This window comes from Puma concolor, chromosome B4, assembly GCF_028749965.1.
Source record: "Puma concolor isolate L17-30 chromosome B4, mPumCon1.1.hap2, whole genome shotgun sequence".
NCBI lineage: Eukaryota > Metazoa > Chordata > Mammalia > Carnivora > Felidae > Puma > Puma concolor.
The window spans coordinates 11057539-11083578 of record NC_141673.1 but is presented as its reverse complement, the minus strand read 5'-3'; the positions used below and the strand labels follow the sequence as shown (position 1 = coordinate 11083578).

At 61.8% G+C, this 26040-nt stretch overlaps 2 protein-coding genes and 1 long non-coding RNA gene across 6 annotated transcripts; 1 reads left to right on the top strand and 2 right to left on the bottom strand.

Moving 5' to 3' along the window:
- Nucleotides 1-240: 240 nt before the first annotated feature.
- On the bottom strand, nt 241-7642 carry C1QTNF6 (C1q and TNF related 6). The gene is made up of 3 exons (XM_086712341.1): nt 7261-7642; nt 4337-4595; nt 241-1951 (listed from the first exon to the last, which is right to left on the bottom strand). The coding sequence occupies exons 2-3, from the start codon at nt 4587-4589 to the stop codon at nt 1404-1406; spliced, it is 801 nt and encodes a 266-aa protein (XP_086568467.1). The 5' UTR covers nt 4590-4595; nt 7261-7642; the 3' UTR covers nt 241-1403.
- Nucleotides 6988-25451, top strand: LOC147578909 (uncharacterized). The gene is made up of 3 exons (XR_015253323.1): nt 6988-7045; nt 14450-14618; nt 25261-25451. It is a non-coding gene; the product is annotated as an uncharacterized LOC147578909 (long non-coding RNA).
- Nucleotides 15108-24095, bottom strand: SSTR3 (somatostatin receptor 3). 4 transcript variants are annotated; one of them, XM_086712338.1, is made up of 4 exons: nt 23474-24095; nt 23105-23269; nt 21470-21549; nt 15108-18551 (listed from the first exon to the last, which is right to left on the bottom strand). In XM_086712338.1, the coding sequence occupies exon 4, from the start codon at nt 18504-18506 to the stop codon at nt 17247-17249; it is 1260 nt and encodes a 419-aa protein (XP_086568464.1). In that variant the 5' UTR covers nt 18507-18551; nt 21470-21549; nt 23105-23269; nt 23474-24095; the 3' UTR covers nt 15108-17246. The 4 variants fall into 4 exon arrangements, with proteins under 4 accessions (XP_086568464.1, XP_086568463.1, XP_086568465.1 ...); XM_086712337.1 differs by lacking the exon at nt 21470-21549; XM_086712339.1 differs by lacking the exons at nt 21470-21549; nt 23105-23269.
- Nucleotides 25452-26040: the final 589 nt, after the last annotated feature.

The following is a 26040-nucleotide window of genomic DNA, read 5'->3' as shown; positions in this document are numbered from 1 at the left end:
GTTACGTCAACTGTAACTATATTTACGTGAGTGGCCACCACGCGCTAGCTTGGCCGCCCCGGGGCGCCCTGGCGGATGAGTGACAAAGGGGGCCGGTGTCTTGGTGGGTGGGAAGCACACGGAGAGGAGCCCTGGGCTGCCTCCGTCTCTTGAGCCTTCCCCGGGGGGCACCGGCAGCACCGGGACGGGCCGCCCTCCCAAGGTGGGCAGAGGAAGCCGAGCAGAAAGAACCAGCCCGCATTGCCAAAGAGACACACGAACTTTAATCACTCTGGACAAGCAGGGCAGGGGCGGAAGTCAGGCTGGGGGGGCGGCTGGGAGAGTGCCAGCCTCGATGGCACCTGCTCAGGTCCCGCTGCCAGCCCCCAGCCACGTAGCCATGGGTCCGTTGGCTATGAGTGAGCACCAGAAACCACCACTGGGGCCACCTCTGCCCCGGGGTCTGTGTAAGCACCAATGGGCGGAGGCCATCTCCCTCTGGAGAGAGGTTCAGGCCACCCGGGATGGGGGGAGGGGAAGGCTGGACGCGGCCATGCCGGCCCACCCTGGGAGGGGGAGAAAGGACAGAAAGCCTGATGTCCCCTTACTTGACCTTGGCCTCTCCCGGTGCCTGTCTTGGCTTCATGGCTCAGAGGAGCCTTCCCCTGATTGACCCGGAATGTTGGCCGCTTCAGTTCCCTAGACCTGCTGAGGGGTCCAAAGCCCGGCCCACTCCCCGGTGGCATGTGTAAAGGCGGCATCGGGCCAGAGGAGGCGCTGCTGGGCAGGAGACGCCCACCAGGGCTTTAGCACCTTAACCAAGCCTGGAAAGCCAGGGACGCTGGGCTGGCAAGAGAGGCCAAGGAGGGTCAGCGAGCACCTGGGAGCCAGGCACCTTCCGGAGGGTGGGCTGGGAGGGGCAAGAGAACAGAGGAGGGGGAGCCCCAGAGGGATGCGAGAATGGGAGGATGTTGGGAAGAGAATGTTCTGGAGGCTTCCAGAATGTTCCGAAAGTAGAAGCGTGTGAAAGTTCTAGAATCTGGTGGCTTAAGCGGGGTCCACAGCCCAGCCCCATCAGCACCACCCAGGAACGTCTTAGAAATGCAGAATCACGGGCCCCCTCCAGAATCCGAATCGGAATCTGCATTTTGGCACAGCCCCCAAAGTCATTCAGATGCACGTTCAAGTCCGGGACGTGCCGGTTTAAAAGGCTGGGAAAATTCTAGAACGTTTAGGTCAGAGGGCTTCTTAAGATAGGTCCAAGAGAGGAGAGAAAGGGGTGATGGAGGGGAGAAAAGAAGAGGAAGACCATCCAGAACGCCAGGTCCCGGGGGCCCACTTTACGGAGGTGCAAACTGAGGCCTCGCAGGGGACCGCCCTGCCCCCAGCCCACCCCCCGGCCGGAGTGGCCCCCGCTGGAGGCGCTAGTCCTCCTCGGGTTTGATGAGGTGGCCGCTGAAGGTGATGTAGGTGTCGACATCGTCGCTGTAGACGGCGTTCTCCCGCTCGCGCTTGAAAAGCCGCACCCAGACGCGGTCCCCGGGCCCCAGGGCCAGCATCACGCTCTGACTCTGCATGATGCTGCGGTCGCTAGGCTGCGCGTACAGGATGACGGCCGCCTCCTCGTTGTGCACGACGTGCACATATGTCTCCTTGAAGTTCCAGCTGTGCACGTTGAGGCTGAAGAAGTAGAGGCCGCGCAGGGGGGCGACAAAGTGGCCGGTGGCCAGGTCGAAGTGGCCGTCCGGGTTCACGAAGACGGTGTCAAAGAGCAGCGGCTGGAACCCCTCGCTGCTGTGCAGGGCCGTCTTGCGGCCCACGGAAAAGGCGGAGAAGCGCGTCCGGCACGGGCCCCCGGGGCTGCCCGCCTGCCCCTTGGCGCCCTTGGTGCCCTGCGGGCCGCGCTCCCCCCGGGGACCCTCCCTGCCCAGCTTCCCGGGGGTGCCCAGTAGGCCTCGGTCCCCTTTGTCACCTGTGGGGACAAGAAGGGGAAAGTCAGGGCAGGTGCCCAGGCCTGCGCCAAGGGAGTCCCTCCGTGGGTTTGCGGAAGACGCGAGAAGGAGGCCAGTGCGGGACCCAGCGTTTACAGAGCCCCTTGGTGCATGCCAGCCCTCACCTCCCTGAATGCCCGTCTAAGGAAGATACCATGACCGTCTCCGGTCCCAGGAAGGTTGAGGGAGTCACCCAGGGTCACACAGCTCAGGGGAAGCAGGTAACGCAAGACTCAGGAGGGTCTGTCTTCCGCCTGCCTGTTCCCCTCCCCCCTACAGTGAAGGCGTGGTGTGGCCCCTGGGAGGCCAGGCCCAAACCCCCAGCCAGACTGCAGTGGAGACGTGGGCTACGTGCAGGATGCGCTTTGCTTTTCTGACCCAGAGAAGGAACCCAAGAAAAGTACCTCTGCTTCCCCGAAGGGAAAAGCCCTGGGTAGGAGCCAGGCAGCCCTGGGTGGGGATTATGTCCCACCGGGGCGTTTCCCGGTCAGGGTCTTGGTTGCCTTGTCTATATCTTAAGAAGGATCACGTCCACCTCGCAGGGGTGCTCCTGGGCCCTCAACAAAATGTCCTAGGGGACAGTGCGCCACAGCCCACACTCGCGAGGTGGGATGGCCCACCCAGCGAGGCTCAGCCCGTCCCTGCCTGCCCTGGGGTCCGGCAGCGTCTAACCTGGTCCTCGGGCACGCACGCCTCTGCCCAGCCTTTGTTCCAGGCCGACCCTGAACTCAGGAGACGCAGGCGACCGCCTGTGTCTCCAGGTACCTGACCCCACATATTTGATGATCGCACCATCAGCCCCTCCCCTTTGAGAGACCCACAGGGCCCTGTGGTTCCCCAAGGTCTCCTAGGACCGTGGCCACACCCGTGGGAAGAGGGGAGGAGGGCCCAGCCCCTGGGAGGAGAGGCCTGGAGAGAAGCGGGGACAAAGGGGTCCGCAGCGCTCTGGCTCCACGGCCTCCACAGAGAATGGTCTCATCACGTGCCCGGCACTTTACAGTTTATGGAGCACCTCTTTGCCCCGAGGGAGGAGGGGGTGAAGAGTGGTTTTAGGAGGGGGTCTCCTTCTCCGTTTTACAAGTGAGGCAGCAAGCCAGGGAGGGAGAGCCGAGCCTGACCCACAGGGCAGAGGTGCCCAGCAGCCGGGGCTGGGACCCGGGAGCCCTGACGCCAGCCAGGAGCCTTGCACCGCGGCCAAGGGTCCACCCCCGCCCCTCCCGCAACTAAGTCTGGCCCGGGCGTGTCCTCCTCGACTCAGGGTTTTCGGAGGGCCACGTGGAGGAAGGGAGGCGTCCTCACCCGTGAGATCTCAGGGCCGGAGGGTCTCAGAGGCCAGCCGAGCCCTGGCCCTCCGGAGACCTCGGGCCAGACCCTGGCTCTGCTCCTGACAGCTGTGTGCTCCTAGCACAGCTCCTCCCCTCTCGGGGGCTCAGTTTCCCCATCTGCAAAGTGGGGGGGAGGGGGGGAGGAATGACAAAGTTCCGAGCTCTTGGGGTGGTTGTCAGCGCAGGCAGAGGTGACGGGGGTCTAGGGCCTGGCCCCAGCCCAGCTGCCCGCAGGCCCCAGCAGCAGAAGCCTCTTCCTGATTTTAGAGGACAGAGAGCCAGCTCCGACCTGGACAGCCCCAGGGGCTGCCCACGGGTGTCCCTGCTTCCACCCTGGTCCCCTGCTGGCTATTCGCCGTGCAACACTAGAGGGATCCATTTGAAACCCAAGTGGGATCAGCTCCCTCTGCTTGAGCCCCCCCCTGCTCCCCATCTCACTCAGAGGGGAAGCCCAAGTCTGATCGGGTCCTTGCTTCACCTCCAACTTCAGCTCCTCCTTTTGTCCCCTGCCCCTGAAACACACCAGACCCACTCCTGCCCCAGGGCCTTTGCACCTGCTGTTCACCTTGGACCACTCTTCCCCGGATATCTACATGACTTCTCCCTCACCTTCTCATTGAAACTACACTGACCACCCCCATTTAATATGCAACCTCCCCCCCCTTTACCTGCACTCCTGATGCCCCTTGCCCTGCTCTACTCACCACTGCCATAGCATTTTTCACCATCCAACGTTCTGTCTGCCTAACGCGGTAATATATTTATTGCTCACTGTCTGCCTCCCCAACTAGAACGGGAGCTCCGTGGCAGTGGGCTTCTCTGTCTGGTTTGTTCACGCTCAGTCCTCAGAATCCAGAACAGTGCTGGCACATAGCAGGTGCTCAATAAACGTGCGAATGAAAGAAAGGGTCTCGGACAGCCTTCCGTCCTGGTGTTTCCTGCTCCCTCCACCTCACTGACCCCAGCCCGGGAAGAGACCCCCCCAGGCCCTCCCCATCCCCAAGCGGACCCGTCTAGCCTGAGCCACGTGTGGGCACTCACCCTTCAGGATGGTGATGTTAATGTAGGGCCTGACCTCAGGCAGCACATACGGGAGGGCAGATGGAGAGGCTGAGGACACATCTGCTTCGTCGGCGGGGGTCAGGGAGTCCTCAGGGTCACAGCACCGGCGACAGTACCCAGGGGGACCGGAGGCCACAGCTTCCCCAGAGGTGGGCTCCTGGGTGGGGACCCCAAGCACCAAGAGAGGGAACAGAAGCACCGCGCAGAGGAGGCCCAGGGCAGCTATCCCCATGGCGACCTGGAGCAAGGAAGGAGGGGCAGAGACTCTATTTAACTTAACATCTACACCGCGCCGATGCCCGGCCTGGAGGCTGCCCGCTCAGCGTCCGCCCACCTGACATAACTCGGGGAGGGAGCGATCGTGCCCCCACTTAACGGACGAGAAGACTGAGACCCACACAGAGAAGCAACTTCTCCAAGGTCACGAAGAGACTGGCCGCGATGTGCGGCCCGCAGGCCGAGGCCCCAGAAACCCAGGGCCTGGGAGGGAAACCCCTCTAGGGAGCCACGGGCCAGGAACAGACAAGGGTCCCTGGAGGCCTCTGCTGAGGAGGGTGAGGAAGATGTCCCAGCCACCCAAGAGTCATCACCCGTGAAATGCTGTTTCTGCCCCCCACCCCACCCCCGACCCACCTCCCCGGGGCTTGTTTTCTTGTCACCCACTCCTCCGTGTCCGGCGAGCCCCCGGCAGCACTAGGAAGGTCGGTGGACCCTTGGGACAAACACGAAAGATTCTGCAGGCTTGTTCCCCGGGAGGGGGGACGCGTGGCTGAGCCCACGGTCTGGCACAGGGGCTCCGTGGTCCGGCCAAAGGGGCCAGGAAAGTTCATTTACTCTAGCAGCCAGGCAGCGACATCCGTCAGAGAAAATGCACGGGGCTGTGCCCCATGATGCTGCCCTTGTACCTTTGAGATACAATTGCCTGGGTGCCAGGCAAAAGGAGGTGACTCTCTGGCCGGACGCGTTAGAGACAAATACAGAGAAGATGTCATTTTGGGAGGAATGCGGCACTGAGGGCGCGTGGCTTGGCAAGGGCTGGCGTCAGCCCACCTTTCCTCTCAGCACCTTTGCACCGTCAATAACCCGCGCGACCTCACACAGAAGCCCTGCAGGGAGGGCTCCGGAGTTAATTCATTGGACGGCGGTTGCGTCAGTCATCACAGATCTGCCAATCCGCTGCCAAGGGGGTAAATTGGAATTAAGGAGCAGGCTGAGGAGGTCCGGAAAATTCAAAAGGCTCAGAGAAGCCCAAGGGGCTATGAAGACGGTCTCTGGCCTTGGCCAAGAGACGATCCAGGGTTCCAGGAGAGGGGCAGGAAGTGGCCGGGACAGCAGACACCGGGGACAGGCGGGTGGGCAGGAAGCCAGGCAGAGAGCCTTTGAGGTGATAGCGGTGTTTGGGGGCTGGCACCTTATCGCAGGATCAGAAACTCAGCTCTTGAAACCAGATTGGCTTTGACACTTCTGGCGTTTCTTTGTTTATTTCCTCTTCGTTCTACTTTAACATTTAGTACGATTCAAAAATATTTTTTTGTGTGGTTAATACGTGCAGAGAAGGTAAAATTATTATTTTTAAATGCTACTCTGTCTCCACTGAGCACTGAGGTAAGAGAGAGGTGTTAAAAGAGCAGCTCTGGGGGCTGGGGGGCAGCAGTGAGTGGGGGGGGGGGGCAGGCAGTCCCCGGAGACACCACCCCTCTCCTTAGAGGTGACCATTCCCAAGCTCCACCTGCTCTGGCTTCCTGGTTCTGCTCAATCAGGCAGATCAGTTTCTCAGAGATCAGCCTAATCTCTGTCCAAGATTATCACCCTCATCTTGTATTTGTAAATGTCACATCCCAGTGATTTTTGAGAAGAGCAAAAACCCCCTCTTTTTCCCCCCACCCCGGTCATAGAGAGAGACGTGACTTTCTGGGGACAGGGGAGGCCTCGGGGTTGGACCTGAGATCCCGGGAGAGTTTACAAGTTGTGTGACCTCCGGGCTAGCGGCTTAACCTCTCTGGGCTTCCCACTCCTTGACATGTAAAAGCAGAAGAAACCACCACCCGTCTCCCAGGTTGTTTGGAAGGATCCAAAGGCAGGGAAAGTGCCTGACTTGTAAAGGACTCTGACAAAAAGAAGGAAAAGAAGACAGCAGAGGGAAGACCGTTAATAACATTGCAATAACACCCAACGGTGACTATGCTAATCGCGGTGAGCACTGAGTAATGTACAGAATTGCCAAATGACTGGGATGTAGTCATCTACGCCTGAAACTGACACTGCATGTCAATTACCCTTCCATAATAAGCAAATAAAATAAAACAACGTGTTCCTTCTGCAACCGACAAGACGTCTTCCCGGGGCCTGCACAGGACAGGACGAGCAGAGTCTCTCCCAGAGGACTGGCACGATCGGGGATCTTTCTGTGGGCCCCGGGCCAGCCGGGAGTCAAAAGCTCGGAGACACAGAGAACTGTAACCTGGGAAGCAGGAAGCAGGAAGCAAGGCAGCCTTGAACTAGAGTAATAATAACCACAGCCGTGATCATTGACTGGCCCTGGGGGAGGGTGCCTGGCAGGGATCAAGGGTGAGGGACCGTGTTGTGGTTGGGGGGGGGGGCGGGGGTGATCGGGGGTCCCTGCTGCCTCCACTCAGGAGCTGGGAGCTCTCTGGGGAAGGAGGGAGCCGGGCCTGCAGAGTTGAGCCGGTGAGTGTCCAGGCAGGGGCAGCCCTTCTGGGGGTGAGGGGTGCTGAGATCTCAGTCAGCCAGAGAATGAGCAAGAGGGGCTGGCCAGGGTCAGAGGGAGACAGCAGAACCCAAGATGTGCCTAGGAAGACAGGGGGGGAGGAAGGGAATTCTGGGCTCTGACCCCAGCCCCCTGGGCCCTGCTGGAGGGAGTTACAGGACCTTTCATCACTCACCCTGTGTCCAGCGGCCTCCACAGCGGCTCACAGACCCCCAGCCTCTGGGCAGCCTCTGGCTCCTTGGTCCATGTCTGCCTCTTGCTGGCCCGGACCCCCAGGCCAAGCAAGCAAGCAAGCTGAAGAGGGAGGGATGAAGGGAGGGAGGGAGGCGGAGGGAAGGCGGAGGGAGCGGGCTGAGCTGGCTTCCCACTTCCCCTCCTCCCCGCCTGCTCCTCTCCAGCTTCTGGGATCCGCGTGGAGATAAAGGGAGCCTAGGGAGCTGGGGATTTCCTTCGCTTAACTCTTTGGCGATCCAGTGGGGTCTGGTTTGATTCAGAGGCCCGATAGAGCTGGAGCCGGAAGGGGCCTGAGTGAGGCCCCCTGATGTGCAGGCTGGAAAATCAAGGCCAGGGAAGGGACAGGGCAGGAGCCCCCCCCCCCCCCCAAGTTGCTCAGGAAGGGGGAGGCAGCGCTAGAATCTGGGGTGGGCCTGGGCTTGGTGGGGGAGGGGGCTGCGGAATATTTGCAAAGGCCGTAGCCTCTGGGGTCAGAGAACCCGCCAAAGGCAGGCTCAGATGTCCCTCACCCTCCAGCACCCTCTGATTCTGCATTTGTTGAGGACTTACTGCCTGGGCTGGACCTCATCTTTGCAGGGCGAACACCTAAAGGTGTTCCCATTTGTTATCTCAACAACCCCCCCCCACCCCCCTGCCAGCCTTGGGCTTTCCCAGGGTCACACGGCAAATGAAGAACCAGAACCCCACAGAAAGGAAGGGCTCCCCACCCCACTAGAGTCCCGTGAACACGCCTGGGCATCGCTGAGGGGCAAAGGCCGTCGTTCAGTGTCTGTGCCCCGGGAAGACGGAGGTGGTGACATTACTGCCCTCGGGAGGCACAGAAATGTAGAGACCCGAGGGTGATCGGATTTCAGTCTGGGGCTTCGGACCCCAAACCCCAGGCTCCGCTCAGCTGGGCAAGGTTGGAGGAGAGGATAGCCCCGGGGCTGTGTGTCCTTGACCGCCTCTCCTCTCTGGGCCTCCGTTTTTCTATCAGCTTGGGGGCTAATCAAACAGCAGAATATCAGGCCTGGGAGGACTCTTCGAGGTGACCTAACTCGATGACTTAATCTGACCAGCAGGGACTCTGTGACCCAGAAAAAACCCAGGGCTTTGGCTCAAGGTCACAGCCAAACTGGAGTCCAAGCTGGAATGAGGGTCAGACTCGCCCAGCTTCTAGCCTTGTGCTGCTTTCACCTCCCAAGCCCACGTGGAGCCCCCCCACCCCGCCAGGCCTATTTCGGGGTCCAAGGGGGCCCCATAGGAAGCAGACTGAAGGACTATGGCCGCTGAGAAAACTCCAAGTCCACGTTGGCCATGCCCTCTCCGTGGCCCTGCCCCAGGCAGCATTCCCAGGGCACTGAGCCAAGGCTACAGAGGGAGGGAGCCAAGGGGAGCCACCCTCCCCACCCTCCCCGAGCTGCTGCCACCAGAGAAGGGCTGAGTCAGCAGCACCAGAGGGGGAGACAGCTCCTGGCTGTCTCTGAGCCCTCTGGCTTAGGAAAGGGGGAAGGGAAGGGAAGGGAAGACGACCCTACGGGATGGGAAGCTCAGCCCGGGGACACAGGAATAGTTTATCCTCTCGTGTGCCCGCACCGTACTCCGTGCAGCCCCCTGCCAAAGGCTGCTCATCCCCTTTAACAGATGAGAAGGTCGGGGGCCAGGAAAGGGACTGGGCTTGCCAGGTTCTAAGGCCAGCTCCTCTGGCCCCCCAGCCAGGCCGATGCCCCAGAAAAAAAAAAAAAAGCCCCTCTTTTATTCTGTCCAGAACAGCTGGAGGCAGGGCAGACAAGACAGCAAGACTCAGATGTATTATACTTCAATATTTTTCCTCTCGCTCTCTCCCACTGTGCCTAAAATGCCTTCATCGATGCAGCATCCCCGGGTCTCCCAGCCATTTGGAGGATCTCCCCAGTTGGCCAGATAGCTTAGAGACAGAGTTCCAGCTCTGGGGCAGAGAAAAGTGTTAGGTCTCCGCTCCTCCTAGCTGCGTGACCTTGGGCACACTTCCCTACATCGGAGCCCGGGAGTCCCTGGGCCAGAGGGACACGACGAGGCCGAGGGCGTCCGAACAGCTTGTGGGACACCCAGTGGGGTACCCTGTGTGGGCCACCCATCAGTGCTTCTCCATGGTTACACCGCGAATATGGCAAACCCGAGTCAGAAGCCCTGGGACCCCAAGAGAAGCTGGCTTGGGATACCTCTCGTCACTCTGCGACAACCCCCATCAGCAAGGGTGTAACCCCAAGGCAGGAAGCCAAAACCTTCGTCGCCAAGGCCAGAAACCCAGGGCAGAGCTGTGTGTTCCCCAACCACCCTCTTCTCCCCCTGCTTACAAAAGATGGCTTTTATTCCCTACCTGGCTCTGTCCTAAGGGTTTTTTTTTAAGCATATTAACTCATCGAATCCCTCGGCAAATCTCTGAGTATTATCCCCATTTTACAGATGAGGAAAATGAGGCACAGACTCACTCTCAGAACCAAGCTCCTAGCCACGCCTAGGTTATTGCCCAGGATTGGGGAACAGGTATAAAAATAGTGACATTCGGTCAGTGCTTACAAAGCGCCAGGAACCGTCTTGTAATTTAAAAAATAAGATGTGTGCCTCTCAAAAATGACATAGAAGAGAACACATGAGTCCTGGAGTCAGCTTTGCAAATTGCGAATGACAAGTCACCGATCTGACCGCTCAAGGTCGGTAACCAATTAAGAAACTAAACAAAGGAAACCGAGAGCGCCGCCTGCCGGGCAGGGCGCTCCGGGTAGCTTGTGTGTGTCCCATCCCACCCGCGGCTTGTGACGCTCCCCATGCGTCCCGCCCCCTTCTTCAGGAGATAATGGGGTAGAGGAGGGGACGAGGAAGATGAAGGGCCCACTGCGACGCGCTAAGGGGTGGCCCTGGAGCCCATGCACTTTTCCCAAACCCCATTCTCCACAAAGTGGACGGAGGGTCCAAGGGGACCCTCCCTCTCCCCAGCAGTTCGTCCAGCTTCCCCCCCTGCGCGGTGAGCCCCAGACTTGGTTGTACCGAGCCCTTCCACTGGCTGGTCCTGGGGGAACGTCCACCTCTGGACTCAGTTTCCGTCCTGGACTCGCTGATCCCAAGGGTGTTAATCTGAGTTGGGCGCGTTTAATCCCATTTCAACCGAAGGGGAAACTGAACGCCCAAGAGGCCCAGCGAAGGAAAGGGCCCGCAGGTCTCAGGACGCCTGCCCGTCGCCCGCCCCCCTGCCCCGCCACCCAAGAACCCCGTTCGTTAACTGTTAGAGGGGGAAACTGAGGCTAAAGGAAACAGGTGCAGCAACGGTTCCCTCCCCACGGGGCGGCTGGCGGCAGAACCGGGATGAGGAGCCCGCCATGGCGCGTGGGAGGGAATCCAGCAGCCAACCTTGGCCTCCTCTGGGTAGAAGTGGGGGTGGGGGCGACTCCCCGACCCAGGCCCACCCGCTTCGGCCTCGAGCACTGGGAAAAGTCTGCCAGCGGCCGCGGGCATGCTCGCGGCACCCTCGGCACGGCCCAGGGCTCGGCCAAACCGGGCCCCACCGCCGACCGGCTGCGGAGCCTCGGGGCCACTCTGCAGCAGCCTCGGGGCCTCCACCCGGGAAGCCCAACCCCAGGCGGCAGGGAGGAGCCACCGCGGCGCCAGGGAGGGGACTTGGCAGTCTAGGGCCCAGCGGCGTCGAGCGGGCGCGAGCCAGGCCGGACATAGCCGACTCTCGCCGACCGCTGCCGAGGACAACCGAGCAAGAGCCGAGTCCGGCCGGGCCTTAGCGGGTGCGGCCGAACACAGCCGAGTCTGAAAAAGCGGGTCCGAGCCGAAGAGAGCCGAGTCCAGCCGAGCGGAGCCGCGACCAGGCGGAGGTGCCGCGGCGCCCCCTGCCGGACACAGCGCACAGCGCTGGCCCGGGCCGGAGCCCGTGGCGCAGCCCTCGGGTCCTGCGACAGTCCTGTGAGATGAGGGTAGGAGCCCGTTTTACGGATGAGGACACCGAGGCTCGAAGCCAGCCCGGAGTCCCGCAGCGCTAAGACGTGGTGGCCGCTGGAGTCGGAGCCCGATGGTGTGGCTGACCTCTCAGCTGACTGCCACCCGCATGAACAGGCATTGACGGTTCGCTTCGTTCTCTGTGTAACTGCTGCCATTTGATGGCCCGAGAGGAGAAACCCGCCCTGTCTGAGGAGCAGAAGGAAGGCGACGACCCCTCCTTACAGATGGAGAAACCGGGTCTGGGCCGTGTTGACCAAGTGCGGCAGCCGGCCACCAGTTCCCGTGTGCAAATATTGACACCTTTTCTGGCAATTAAAGCAGACAGCAGGCCCGAGAGGCCGCATCCCACCCTGGGCCTCTTCCCCCCTCCCCCCATCCTCCCCACTCCTGCTGTCCTCCCCCCTCCGCCATCCTCCCCACTCCCCCTGGTCCTCCCCACTTCCACGGTCCTCCCCACTTCCCCATCCTCCCCACTTCCCCATCCTCCCCACTCCCCCCCACCCTCCCCACTCCATCGTCCTACCCACTCCCCCCTCCGTCCTCCCCACTTCCCCCAGGTCCTCCTCACTCCCCCCATCCTCCCTACTCCTCTGTCTTCCTCAGTTTCCTCAGTCCTCCCCCCAGGTCCTCCCCACTACCCCTGTCCTCCCCACTCCCCCCATCCTTCCCACTCTCCCTGTCCTCCCCACTCCCCCCAGGTCCTCTCCCCTCCCCCATCCTCCCCATTCCCCCCAGGTCCCCTTCACTCCTCTCCCTCGTCCTCCCCACTCCCCTCCATCCTCCCCACTCCCTTCGTCCTCCCCACTCCCCCATCCTCCCCACTCTCCCGTCCTCCCCACTCCCCTTCAGTCCTCCCCACTCCCCCCCATCCTCCCAACTCCCCTCCAGTCCTCCCCATGCCCCCCCACCCTCCCTACTCCCCCATCCTCCCCACTCCCCGCAGGTCCTCCCCACTCCCCCTGGTCCCCCCCAACTCGCCTCCCCCGGTCCTCCCCACTCCCTTTCGTCCTCCCCACCCCTCTTCAGTCCTCCCCACTCCCCCCAGGTCCTCCCCACTCCCCCTGTCCTCCCCACTCCCCCCCCCCCACCCACCCCCGGTAGCAAGCCGACCATAGAGGACACGGGCTCCTGGCTGCCTCCCGACCGTGTTCCCGGGGTTGTGTGACCCAGGACTATGTTCCCAGGATGTGTGAACCGGGAGGTGTCCGGAACCCTGGAGATGCCAGGTGTGGCCTGGGCATTTTCTTTGAGCCTGTGAAAAAGTGAGGGCTGGCTTTGCCCTCCGCGCACGCGCGCGCGCGCACACACACACGTGCACAAGTGCGTCCCCTTCACTCACCCTTGTGTGCACACCACCGTGACCTGCCAGCCAGGCCTGTGCTGATGCCGCAGGGCTCACAGGAGGGGGGGCTGAGCCTCTAGGAGGCGACGGAGGTCCCCTGTGGGGCCCGGGCTGGCCTCTTGCCTGTCGGGTCTTCCCTGAGGGCATCACCTGACTACCCAGGGGCCACCCGCGGCCTCGGGGCCCTCTCTCCACCACCAGCCTTGCTCCTGCCACCCTGTCCCCCGTTTTCACAATTGTTAAAAACTAGAGACACTGGACTGGGGGACTGGGGACTCAGAAAACAGGGCTCTTGGTCCCTGCTTCCGGAGCCATGACCCTGCGCAAGTCGCATGAGCATCCCAGGCCTCACCGTCCTCAGCTGGGAATGGGTATCGGAGCCCTTCTGGGTACCTGGCCTCCTTCCCTGCGCCATCGACTCCAGGTTCCTCTTTTGGCTCAGCTGGGCCCTAACGCCTCCCAGGGAGAAGACATCCACCCTCCACCGGCAGAGGGACTCTTGATTCTGTTAAAGCACTTCCCATGTCAACACAGCACCTAACGCATCAGGCACGAGTCTAAACTGTGTACAAATATTAACTCATTTAAACCTCCTAACGGTAGAGAAATCTGCCCTCCCTCCCCCGATCTCAGAGCGGAGGAAACAGAGGCACAGGAAGGTTAAGTTAAGCGGTTCAGGGCCCAACAGCTAGGGAAGGGAGGAGCCGGGACTCGAACCCAGGCAGCTCCAGAGTCCGCGTGCTTAAGAACTGGCTTCTTTCTCTCTCATCTCTGCTGTGACTTCCTTTGCTCCTGAAAGACGGACCTTGCACTTCTCTGCCTTCAGCCTTTTGCAGCTGACAGTTGCCTAATAAACGCTCACTGAATGAAAGAGTGAACGGGTCGGTGCCACGGTTCCACACACACACACACACACACACACACACACACACACACGCCCCCGGAGATCCCGGAGAAGAGGGACGATTATCTCTGTCTCGCAGGTGGGGATCTGTTAGCTCGTGCGCTGGGGCTGCCGTAACCGAGGGCCCCAAGCTAGGTGGCTTCCAACAGAAATTAATTTTCTCCCGGTTTGGGAGTCTGGAAGTCTGAAATCAAAGAGTCAGGATGGTTGTTTCCTTCTGAGGGCTCTGAGGGCCTCTCGCCCAGCTCTGGCAGCGGGCTGGCAACCTTTGCTATTCCGTGGCTTGTAGAAGCATCACCGGGCATTCTTCCTGTGCCCCTGTCAGTCCATTGGGGGGAGGGGCTGCCCCCCACCCCGGCATGACCTCATCTTAACTCCTTGCATCTGAAAGGAACTTACTTCCAAATAAGGTCGCATCCAGAGGCCCTGTCTGACACCACTTCTGTCCCTCAGTTGGGCCTGACCCCCCCCACCTGTCTTCCTTTTATTCCCTGCAGCTCTCCAGCCTCAGGGCCTTAGCACACCAGGTTCCCTCTGCTCCAGGCTCAGCCCCCACCCACGGCCGGCCCCGCCCCCCCCACGCTCCCCCCCCTCCCCCTCCCCCTCCCCCACCAGGTAGTGATTCGTGCGCTTCCGTGGTTCCGACAAAGAGCACGGAGACTGTGCGTCTTCCTCCCCCGTGCCTTCAGGCCAGCCTGCCAGCGGTGTCACTGAGAACGTCACCAGGGCCCGCCGGCGACACGGGGCACTGCAAGGCGTCGGCAGGACTGCGACCTCGCGCTACTCCGGGGAATGCCCCTCACACCCCAGCCTGGGGTTCTTGCCACCTTTAGAGTATTTCCTTCTGTGTTTAGAGTCCTGTGGAGCCCAGCTGTCACCTCCCCATGGGACTGTGACCTCCATCTTCCCCACCCCTTGTAGGCGAGGACACCTGCAGCCTTGGGCCCTCGGCTCCCCCTACTCCAGGCCCTGCAGACTCCCAGATCCTCACCGCCGATGCCGATGCCAGTGCCGATGCATGAAGTCCGGGTCCAGAGCCTGGTGACCATGGGCTGTTGCCTGGCAACCGCCTCTGAGAGAGAAGTTGAAGGTAAGGCCCTGGCTCTGAGCAACTTGACCGCCTGGAGAGGAGGAATCAGGCAGGGAGGGTCATCACCACTCTTTCCTTCCTGCTCAGGCTCACAACCCCAGGTCTCTCCTCACCCTGTGGCCCCCGCCTTTCCAATAACCCACAGATTCCAGGCCCAGACCCCTACACAAGCTCCTTCCAGCCCCCGCCCCCCGCCCCAGCCCTCCCCACATTTATTCAGGGTCCCTTCATGGCACAAATGCAAAAGAGGCTAGAGTCCCGGTGTGAAAATTGCCCCCCTGCAGCTTGGGAAATGGGATCTCCCTATTCGTTCGTTTATTCCAAGTATTCATATGTACGCGACCCCGGGAACACAGCCCATGCCCGGAGAGACATGGCTGGTGTGGCACACACACGCGCGCACACACACACACACACACACACACCCATCCATGCACACCAGTCTAGACGCACAGCACCTGGCAGAGGAATTGGCCCAGGTCACGGCTCTTGTCGGGGGTCACTGTCTTTATTGACAAGAACTAGGGGGAGGAGTCGCACAGGATTTCCCTAAAGGGCCTTCCAGCTGCCCTTGGAGAACAGGCGCACCTGTCCCAGGGCTCAGGAAGGCGGGGCCGGCCAGGGAATGCCGAGATGCCAAGGCCCTTCTTCCCTCAGACCCCAGATCCTCATCAGGGGGATCCCAGACTGGGGGCCGGGCCTCCAGCGCCAACACGCGTACGAAGTCTGTTTCGGTGACCTCCTGAGGGGGCCGCGTTCCCCAAGCCCTGCCTGTCTTTGGCCTCTGACTCTCCGGAGCCTTCCTCCTGTCTTGGGCCCCGCAGTATTCTTACCTCCGAGAGCCAGAGCCAGAGAGGCTGCTGGCGGAAGGAGCAGGTGTCGGCCAAGCCTGGCATGGCATGGGGGTCGTTTCCACTTTATAACGTGACGCACCCACCCCCACCCCCACCCGTCGCCGTGTGCTTGGCGGCTTGCCCAGCATGACTCATTTTCTTCCCCAGATCTGAGCAGGTAGGCAAGCCGGGACAACCTCCGTTTTATGCCGGAGACACTGAGGCCCAGAGAGGTCAAGGCTAGGCAGGATCCTGAGGTGGGTTGGAGACCTAGGTCTCCCCAAATTGTGGTTTCGCGTACTTTCCCTGAGGAGCTCCCTGCCCTCCGCGGGGGGTGGGGGAGGGAGGATTGAGGGATTTAGCCTGAGTACCACCCTCCCCAGGGCCAGCCTCACTGTGGCTCTAAACAGTTATCTCTGGAGAGAGAGTCCTTGCATGGCGGCCCCTCCCTGTGGTCCCTGTCCAGGCCCCGCTGGCTTGTCTTCCCTGGGCCTCCTCAAACTGTAGCCCCAGAGAATGAGGGGCTTCCATCAAGACACGGCCCCTTCTAACCAGCACAGACAGGCCCTCCGGGCAGCCAGCGCCGTGCCTTCCAGACCATTTGCTTTCCCGTCCTCGCTGCATCGTTTTCTGGAGATTGATCAGGCCGGGCATCCACAGCCTGCCTTCGGGGACGCTGCACCTGAGCCCGGCCCAGAGGGGCCAAGGATCGCTCCAAGATCACGGAGCAGATCTGTCCTCCACCCACCTCCTCCTCCTTCCCTCCCTTCTCTCTCCTCCTCTCCCTCCTTCTCTCCACCACGCTGTTGAGACGCTGTGCTTCCCTGCCAGTCTGCCTGGCCCGGATCCTGCCTTGGTCTCCGCGAGGGGAGGAACGCCAGGGGGTAGCTGCTAAGGGGAGGCTCCTGGAGCCCGCAGACGCCCAGAGACACCCCCACTCCAGCCACGGGACGCAGAGCGAGCCGCTTTGGGGATTGGTCAGCTGCCCTCAACGGGAGCTGAGCCAGGCTTCAGGTGGCCTAAATGTATGCAGTGTGGGGTCCCTCTTTATGAAAAAGAATACAAAATTACAAGTACAAAATAAGATACAGGGCCTTGGAAGGGCCCAAGGGGTAAGGGGCCCCGAAGCTGAACTGCCTGACTGTCCTGCAAAATCCCGGACAATTCTGTCCAGGAGCAGGGGAGCCCCAGCGCTGGCCGCCCGGGCCGAGAGGGCCTGGAGGTTCCTGGGTTGTTCAGCAAGGGAGGCCTGAGGCCCAGAGAGAAGAGCCCGCCCAGGCCTTGCAGCGAGTGGGGGAGAGCTGATGTGGGGCCTAAGCACTGTGTACCCCTCCCTGCACTGGGTAAGACTTTCTTCTATTTGGGGTCCCAGGCCCTCTCCTGGGAGCCTGACTCTGAGCCCCGGGCGATCCAGACCTCGGTCCATCCCTCCGAGGGCCAAGATCCGGGCCCATCTGCCAGGATGCTCTCTGTCTTTGAGGGGGAAGGCCGGTGCGCAGCTCTCTGGGCCCCACGCAGGCAGGTCGGCCCGCGGCAATGCCCCTCCGGACTTCTCGTCCAGCAGAGCCGGGCCAGGCTCAGTCCTCCCATCCCTGAGTCACAGAAGAGAACACGAGGTGCAGGGAAGGAAAGTGACCTACGCGAGGGTCACACCGTGAGTCTCAGCAGCCACAGGATGGGAGCCCAGGCCTCCACACATCCCGTCACGGGGCCCCGGGCACCGTGGGTGGCCCGCCCGAGGCGTCCCCACAGCTTCTGCCCCGTGCTTGGACCACGCTGGCCTCCCTGCGGGCCCCTACAGACAGCTGGCGTGCAGTGCGCCCAGCTTGCCCCCGGCTGCGGGCTCTCGGGGCAGGAACTGCCTCTGCTTGCTGGCCGTGCCGCTGGGCGGCCGCTCCTGCCCGCCGGTGCCAGGCCGTGCGATGAGGCTGACCCGGCCGTTTATCTCCTTCCCCTGCCCCTGCCCCCCTGCCGCCTCCTCGCCGTCCTCCTCCCCCTCGTCCTCCCCGGTCTTCTCCGGAGGCCCGGCAGAAGGCTCCTGACTGCGCACGCGGCGGGAAGGCCGCAGCAGGACCCTGCGGAAACCCTGCTTGAAGCGGTAGGAGAGGAAGCCGTAGAGGATGGGGTTGGCACAGCTGTTGGCATAGGGCAGCGCCACCACCAGGAAATAGAGGCCGAAGAAGGAGGGCTCCTCGGGCAGCGGGCGCACCACGTTGACGATGTTGAGCACGTAGAAGGGCATCCAGCAGAGGACGAAGAGCGCCACGACGGCCACCACCATGCGCGTGACCCTGCGCTCCGAGTGCCGCCGCCGCTGGCACGAGGGCGCCCGCACCCGCCGCCCGGCCGAGCGCACCTTGACCACGATGAGCAGGTAGCAGAGGCAGATGACCAGCAGCGGCCCGAAGAAGCCGAGCGCGGCCGTGTAGATGATGAAGCCCGCGCGCCAGGCGGCCGCCGGCTCGGGCCACTGCATGTGGCAGGTGCTCATGCCGTGGGGCACACCCGAGAAGACCACCACGGGCAGCACCACCACGGCCGAGGCCACCCAGACGGCCACGCTCACCGTGCGGGCCACGGGCGCCGTGCGCCAGCGGGCGGAGCAGGCGGGACGGACCACGGCGAGGTAGCGATCCACGCTCATGACCGTGAGGCAGAAGATGCTGGTGAACTGGTTGATGGCGTCCACGGCCATGACCAGGCGGCACATGAGGGAGCCGAAGGGCCAGTAGGACAGGGCGTTCTGGGCCGCCAGGAAGGGCAGCCCCAGCATGAAGAGCTCGTCGGCCAGCGCCAGGTTGAGGATGTAGACGTTGGTGACCGACGGGCTGGCCGTGTGCCGCAGGACCACGTAGATGACCAGCGAGTTGCCCAGCAGGCCCACCACGCACACCACCAGGTAGACCAGAGGGATCAGGACACCGCTGACGGCCAGCCCCGCCACGCTCGGGGCCGCGGACACGTTCCCCAGGGCGACATCCGGGGGCCAGGCCGAGGAGGTGTTCCCAGGCTCCCAGGCGGTGGGGGCCGATGAAGGAAAACCAGGGGTGTCCATGGCCGAGGAGGCGGAGGTGGCGGCGGTCAGCGGGCAGCTATTGGCCTGGAGGGGGAAGGACACGGCCGGGTCACGATGGGTGATGGCGGTCCCTCCACCGCCCCTCCCCCCGTCACTCCGAACTTGGAGACGCCGAGAGCGCCCGCCCGGCCAGAGCCGGACAGGCCCCAGCCATTTTACTCCGTACGGGCCGCCAAGGCATCCCCGCTTGTCAGACGAGGACACTGAGTCTCAGAGAGGTGACGTCTGTCACGTGGCCAGGGTGTGGCCGGGGACGCGGGCTTGCCTGGCTGCAAAGGGCATCCTGTGCCTCGCAGGGTCCCCTTCCCCTTGGCACCCGTGCCCCTGTGGGTCCTCCACAGGTGTCTAACGGAGGAGTGAACGGATCAGTCCACTGGCCCATGACAACACAGACCCTTCCTTCTAGACCAGAGTTTATCGGCCGTCTTTGACGCCAGCCTATTTTACATTGTGACTCAGCGAGGTCATACTGTTTCAGAAAGCAACACTTGCCCTTTCTACACAGGATGCCTCGGCTGTCAGAAGCCCAAGCCCAAGGGCATCACCCCCTGCGATAGACCGAACGTGTCCCCCTCTCCCAAATTCACGTGTTGAAACCCTCCCCCCCCCCCCCAGTAACGGTCTTAGGAGGCGTGGCCTTTGGGGCGTGATTAGGTCTTCGGGGTGGAGACCTCATGAATGGGGTCTGGGCCATAAAAGACCCCAGAGGGCCCCTCACTCCTTCTGCCCTGTGAGGACACGGCAAGGAGAGGACTAACCACGAACCAGGAAGCAGGTGTCGCCAGACACGGAATCAGCCAGCACTTTGATCTTGCTTTTCCAGCCTCCAGAACTGGGAGAAGTCAATGTGGTTCGTAAGCCCGTTGTAGTCTGTTATAGCAGCCAGAATGGACCGAGACAACCACCCACAGGTCTCAGCCCTCACATTGGAAAAACAGTGCGTGGGGTGAGGGGGGGGGGGCGCCTGGGTGGCTCCGTCGGTTGAGCGTCTGACATTCGGCTCAGGTCATGATCTCACAGTTCGTGAGTTCGAGCCCCGCGTCGGGCTCTGTGCCGGCAGCTCGGAGCCCGGAGCCTGCTTCGGATTCTGTGCCCCTCCCTCCAAAATAAATAAACATTAAACAAAATGAAAAAAAAAAAAAACGGTGCTGCGTATCCCGGGTCTTTAACCTTGAACCTGGGTCTCTCTATGAACTTCAGAGGATCCGTGAACCCCCCAAAACTCTGGCGAAAGTTCATGCGTCTACATCTTGTCTCGGCAGAGCCCAGAGCTTGTATCAGATTCCTCAGATTTTGAATGGAGTTAGGAACCACAGGCACAGTGATGTCCCCTGTCCCGGAACCGGAGTGCTTGGGGGCCCCCCCCCCCAAGCCTAGCCCATCCTGCTGCGCTCCCACAGAGGCCCTGCCTGGGATGGCCGGCTGTGAACCTGGACAGGGGGGTGGGCGTGTGGGGCCCCTTCTCCCCCCATGGTGAGAAATTCACACCGGAAAGGAGGTACAAGAACAGCCACACTTCTTTGCACCGGTGGGGCAGGTTTCCCAGGGAAGAGAAGGTTCCAGACGGGTCCTGAATCATGAATGAGAGTCTGCCCAGCGACACGGTGGGCACCATGCAGCATGCCCGTTCACTAAGGTTAGTACCTTTCTTATCGTGCCTCCCGTGTGTTGCAAGGAGCTAGACGCTTCCCGGCTTCCCCGCTAGACTGACTCTCCCTAAGTGTGGAGACCCTCTCACTCTGCTTTGAAGCGTCTCCTTGTCCCTCATACAGCACAGGCTCTGCATCGGTGTTGGAGGCATCGGGTGAATCAGAGGAACCCGGAGTGGACAATTCTTAATGCAAAGGGGGTGGGAATTGCCGACAGCGGAAATTCAAGACCCGCTAGGAAAGGCCGCCCACCTCGGAACTTGCTAGCCTACCTCTGGCTCTCAGGAGGCCCAGGTGGAGGCCAAGGCTCCCCACCCCTTCTTCCTAATGACCTCCCCCCACCATCCCTTGGCTCCTGCCTGTCCCTACAGAAAACCCTGAGAGAGAAGGAAAGCCTCTGATATCCCCCTTCTGACCCAACACTGTGCCCGGATCCTTCCAGTGCCACCTGCATTGCCCTATCTGGACACTATTTTTAAGATGCAAAGCTTCTGGGGGCGCCTGGGTGGCTCAGTCGGTTGAGCGTCCGACTTCGGCTCCGGCCATGATCCGGCGGTTCGTGAATTCGAACCCTGCGTCGGGCTCTGTGCGGACGGCTCGGAGCCTGGAGCCTGCTTCTGGCTCTGTGTCTCCCTCTCTCTCCGCCCTTCCCCCACTCGCACTCTGTGTCTCTCTCTCTCTCTCTCTCTCAAAAATAAACATTAAAAAAAAAAAAAAGATGCAAAACTTCTGGAAAAAGGAAGCACCCTAACTAGGAACAAACGTCTCGGTTTCTAAAGTCTCTCTGAGCACCAGGCCGGGCACTGCCTAGAATAGCAAAGAACCCCTTGACCTTGGTTGCTCCTGATGATGCCCCAGGCTGGTTGGGCTCAGAGCACCCCCCCCCGCTCCTCCAACCCCAGGGGGTGCCCCATCATCACCCCGGGACCCCATCAGCTCTCCTGACTCTGGGACGGCGGCATTAAGGGAGGAGCTATCTGGACACGGGGCTCATAGGATCCTAACAGCTCTTCCGGCTCCTTGTCACTGACCCCAGCTGCCAGGTTCCAGGCGAAGCTAGTGAAATGCAGCATCCTAGGGGTCTGATGGGGGAAGGACGAGTGTTGTCCCCACCATTGGACACATTAGCCCCGGTCACACAGCTAAGAAGGGGCAGACCTGGGAGGACCCTTAAGATCGTCCTCCCCCCCCCCACCCCCAACACACACACGCACGCGTGTCCATTTCACAGGCTGGCAGACTGAGGCTGGGCCTTGGGGAGGCACCCAGCCTGCATCCCACTCTCCCACCAACCTATTTAGAGCTTCCCTCGCTGTTCTTCGGGTTCTTGAACTCTTAGGATCGTGGGCTCAAACCCCTGGAATCGTAAGATCCTAAAACCAGAATTTTAGATTCTTAGGCCTGAGTTGTAGAGTCACAGATTTTTAGATTCCGCGTCCTTGAGTCCGAATGTCAGAATTCCTGAATGCCAGAATCGGCCCTTGTTCAACCTGGAAACGTGGAATCTGAGACCTTGGAGTTCTGGCTTCCTCAGCCCCGGAGCCCTGCGTCACCCATCCATCCACCTTGCCGCCCTGTGCACATTCTCTTTACAGCATCCCCATGGGGCAGCCAATCACAGCCCGGGGCTGCAGGAGACAGGAAAGCGCCAGGCTCTGAGACAGCCTGGGAGCTGGGCAAACCTAATTTCCAGGCTGCAGGGACAGATGCCCCCAGGGAAGCCTGGAGGTGAGCCCTGAGGACACCCCCCTCCCACCTCCTTCTCAGGCGCGCGCGCGCACACACACACACACACACACACACACGCACACACGGGCGCGCGCGGCCGTCCAGGCCCTGTCTTTGTACCCGGGGGTGCAATAGCCCCTCCCAGAGCCCCTGCCCTCCCTGGAAGACTCCCTGCCTCCACCCTCCATCTGGGCCCATCTTCCCTGTCAAAGTTTAAGAGGCTGGGTGCCAGGAGCCGGAAAATTACAGCTTTCTGCCCCTACAATTTAGGTGCCTCCTTTTCTTTAAGGAGCTGGGATCCTGTGCATGATCTGGTTCATCCTCAGGGAGGAGGGACTTTTCCTCCCTGTCTGGTTTATCTTTGGCACAAGCTCGCCTGAAAGCCGGGGGCGGACTCCTCACAGGACTGCTCTGGGAGGGCGGGGACAGAGGCCCAGAGAGGGCGAGGGGCTGCTCCGAGCCACACAGCAATTCAGGAGAGCCCCTCAGAGATGCCAGATACGCCCATCACCTTCCATTCGCCTGCCCCCATCCGCTTACCCGCAGGCTCTGGGTCGCAGGGACCTTGAGTTATTTGTTTATTTAGCCCCAGCCCCTGACACAGCACCGAGCCCTGGGAAACGTGAACAGACCGAGCAGTTGAGCAGCCAGAGCTCCGAGCAAAGTGGGGGCATTGCTCCTGGGCACAGACCCACATCGTGAAATCCTCACCAAGCCCAGGAGGGAGGATTTTTAAAGGGGAGCACGTTGAGGCTCAGGGAAGGTCAGTAATTTGCACAAGTTCGCCTAGCTGGTGAGCGGAAGACGGGAATTAAAACCCGGTTTGGTCTACTTCTGAATCACCAGTGCCTTCTGGCCCTGCTGGCTTCCCTGAAGGCCCCGGGCTGAGAGGAACCAAGAGCCAGGACGGCCTTGAATGCCGCAGGCTGATGCCCTTGGCCGACTGCCTTCTGCCCGCCCTCTGCAACACTGGGCCTTCCCCCAAAAGACCCGGACTGTGCTGATCACTGCCGACTCACTCACTCATCCCATTCCAGGCCCGGGGCCCGACCCCCAGGAACACGCCCCGCAGGCCCGGGGTTGGGGGCTTGGTCTCTGCCACAGAATGATGGCACCAGGCTACTGTGTGAACTTGGGCAGGTCACTGCCTAGCTCCGGGCCTCAGTTTCCTCCCGTTCAAATGAAGACAGGTAGACGTACCTCCCGGGCTTGTTGTAAAGATTAAATGGGAGCGTGCCGTGAGCACAGCGCCCGGCGTGGAGGGGGAGCTCAGAGAAGCTGGCACGTGAGCCAAGGAGGCCAACCGACATGATGCATCTGCTTTCTTCCAGCTCTGACACTCTGCTGTTGTGCGATCCCAGTATTCTAGAACCATGGCACGAGAGTCCGAGATTAACCTGCCCCCACCCTCTGCAGCCCACCAGGAGGGCACAGGAAGGCCTCCTTCCTCCCTGGGCCTTCCCACCGTCTCCCAGCCCCCAGCCCCCAGCCTCTCAAGTTCACCCTGGGCAGAGGGTGGGCCCCGGCACCCCACCCTCTGGGGCCCCACCCATGCCCCAGCCTCCTTACCTGCCCATGGGGTGAGGGCTCCCCTGCTTGCCGCCAGGCTGGTTATCATCCTGCTGCCCCCCTCCCTGCCCAGTCCCCAAGCTCCCAGAGCACCCTTAGCTGGGGTCCCCACGCGGTGCCCACTTCTACAGGGCTTATGGCCCGATCCCCCTCCTAGGCCCGCGGCGGCCACAGCTGCCCACAGAGCCTCTCCCATCTGGTCTGCGGCCCTGACTTCCCACGGGTGCCTTGTGCGTCACCCCCCCATCTCCAGGACACGTCCTGGAGGAGGGGGCGGGAAGGGGCACAGAGGGGGTTCTGCGGGCAGGAGCGCAGGGTGGGGGTGGACGGAGAAGCAAAGGGGAGCAGGGACTGTGGGAAGCCAATAGGAATAGAGGGGAAAGGGGGGTCGGTCGGAGGTGGAGAGAGAGGGAGAGGGAGAAGACAGTGAGTGGGTGGAAAGCCAGAATGAGGGAGAGTGATGTGAAATGCGTGGCAGGGAGGAGAGAAGGGGCGAGAGGAGATGCGGAGAGAGGCAGGGATGGAGAGCAAGGAAGGAGGAAGGAGAAGGAGGGGGTGGCAGGCAGAGTGACAGAGAAGGATTGTGCCACAGATGGTGACACGGAGAGCCGGGGAAGGAGGGGGCAGGAGTGGGGGGTGCGGGAGGGGCCGGAGAGCAGGTGCAGGAGAGGGGAGGGGCGGCAGGTTAGGAGAGGAGGCTGGGGCGGCGGTGGGGGGGGGGGCACAGACCCTGTTACCGGGGAGATCTGGCCACCCACGCTGGCCTTGGCTCCCGCAGAGGGGAGGAGAGAGGAGCGTGGTGCCCAGGGGAGCTGGACGTCCCCCAGGCCACTGTGGCACATGTCCCCCCGGGGACGACAGCTGGTTCCCGATCCCAGGCAGGTGAGGGGTTGGGCAGTGCTGCGAGGGCTGGCAGCGCGAGGGAGCACTGCGGTGGGAGTCCACAGTCCTGGCCACCGGCTGGACACCAGCCGGAGGAAAGCCAGGTGGGGGCAGCCGTCCTGAGACCGACCGAGTCCGGAGGGCCCAGGGCAGGCTGACAGGGTTAAAGAATACATATTTCAGGCTTTGGTGGGGGGGGGGGGGTCAAGGGCAAAATCAAAGCTATTATACAGGAGAAAACAAATGCCCACGCCGGCTTCTGGAGCCCCCGGCCCCCTGATGCTGTCCTTGAACTTGCCGTGGGTCCTGGGCAAGCCCCTCCTTCCAGCCTCAGCCTCTCGTCTGTCTGGCCAAGTTCCCGAGGAGTAGATGGGCTCTAGGAAGCTCCCGGAGGTGAGGAAGGGGTCTCCCTGCCCTGCTCGGGGCCCTCGCCTGGCTTCTCATCACCCCCAGAATTAAGCCCACCCTCCGGAGCCCTCCAGACTTTACACCGCCCTAGTCTTTCCTCCCCCTGCCTCCCCCCTCCGGCTCTTCCTCTGCTGATTTCCTGCCTGCCTGTGCTCCAGACACACCCAGTCTCATCCATCCATTCATTCATTCATTCATTCACTCATTCATTGGCTCTGACCAGCGAGCTCAGAAGGCCTCTGTGAGACAGTGAGAGGGATACAGCACCATCTAGGGAAGAAGCCTCCAGTGGGGAGCAGGGCCCTGCCGGGGTGCTCAGGTGGAGACAAGCTTGTGCGTTCGGGTGACCAGGAGGAGAGCGGGGTGGCTGGAGAGGAGGGAGGCAGGGGGAGGCCTCCGAGGCCAGACCACGCAGGGCCTCGGCTCAGTCTGGGTGGCTTGGGGGCTTCACAGGTGGGAGCAGAGGAGTCTCTTGACCTAATTTATGTTCTTCAAAGGCTCACCAGTCAGGCACCGGTGACGGCGCTGGTTTTCCTCAGGGCCTTTGCACAGGCTGTGCCCGCACCCCACCGGTACGTGTGAGACGAAGTCCTCCCGGAGCCTTCCCTGGCCTGGATCGGCGAGGCCTCTCCTCTAGGCTTCCCGGAGACCCCAGCCTCACCGTGTCCCCAGGCCTGGAAGCGCCTAGCACGCAGTAAGTGTTTGCCACATGTTTACCGAAGACAAGAAGATAGATGCAGGGCGAGCGGGCGGTGGGGGTGGGGGTGGAGGATGGGAGACTATAATCTGCTGGAGGGCGAGTGGTGGTGACGGGTCCCAGGCGCCAGGCTGCGGGCAGGGGTGGCCTCAGTGGGACACCGAGGGGCCTTCCCCGAGCAGAAGTGACCCAGGGATCCCGGACCAGCCTCTCCCTCTGCGGGGAGGACAGGGCAGAGAGAGGAAGTGCAACTCCACACCCGCGAGCTCTGGGAAGCTAGGGATGCTGTGTCGGAGCCGTGAGGTGGCCCCACCTTGCCTGGCACGGAGGTCCTGGGACATGAGAGCCTCTAGCCTCAGGCCCCCATCTGGTCCCTCGGTGCTGTCATGCCCGCCTGGAATCCTGGCGGGGCTGCCCCGAGCGCCTGCCAAAAGAGGACAATGCTATGTGTCCCCCGTCAGACCCTGACCTCCTCAGAACCAGGGCCGTGTCTCCACTCTCAGACTAGAGGGCTCCCTGAGACCAGGGGCTGTGCCTCTACCATCAGACCGGTGGTTTTCCAGAGAGGCTGGGGCCCAGG

Excerpts from the sequence above, each read along its gene's own strand:
- C1QTNF6 (XM_086712341.1), bottom strand. The coding sequence starts at position 4,589 with ATGGGGATAGCTGCCCTGGGCCTCCTCTGCGCGGTGCTTCTGTTCCCT. Across the intron at positions 1,952-4,336 it reads TAACATCACCATCCTGAAGG|GTGACAAAGGGGACCGAGGC; the intron begins GTGAGTGCCCAC and ends TTGTCCCCACAG.
- SSTR3 (XM_086712338.1), bottom strand. The coding sequence starts at position 18,506 with ATGGACACCCCTGGTTTTCCTTCATCGGCCCCCACCGCCTGGGAGCCT.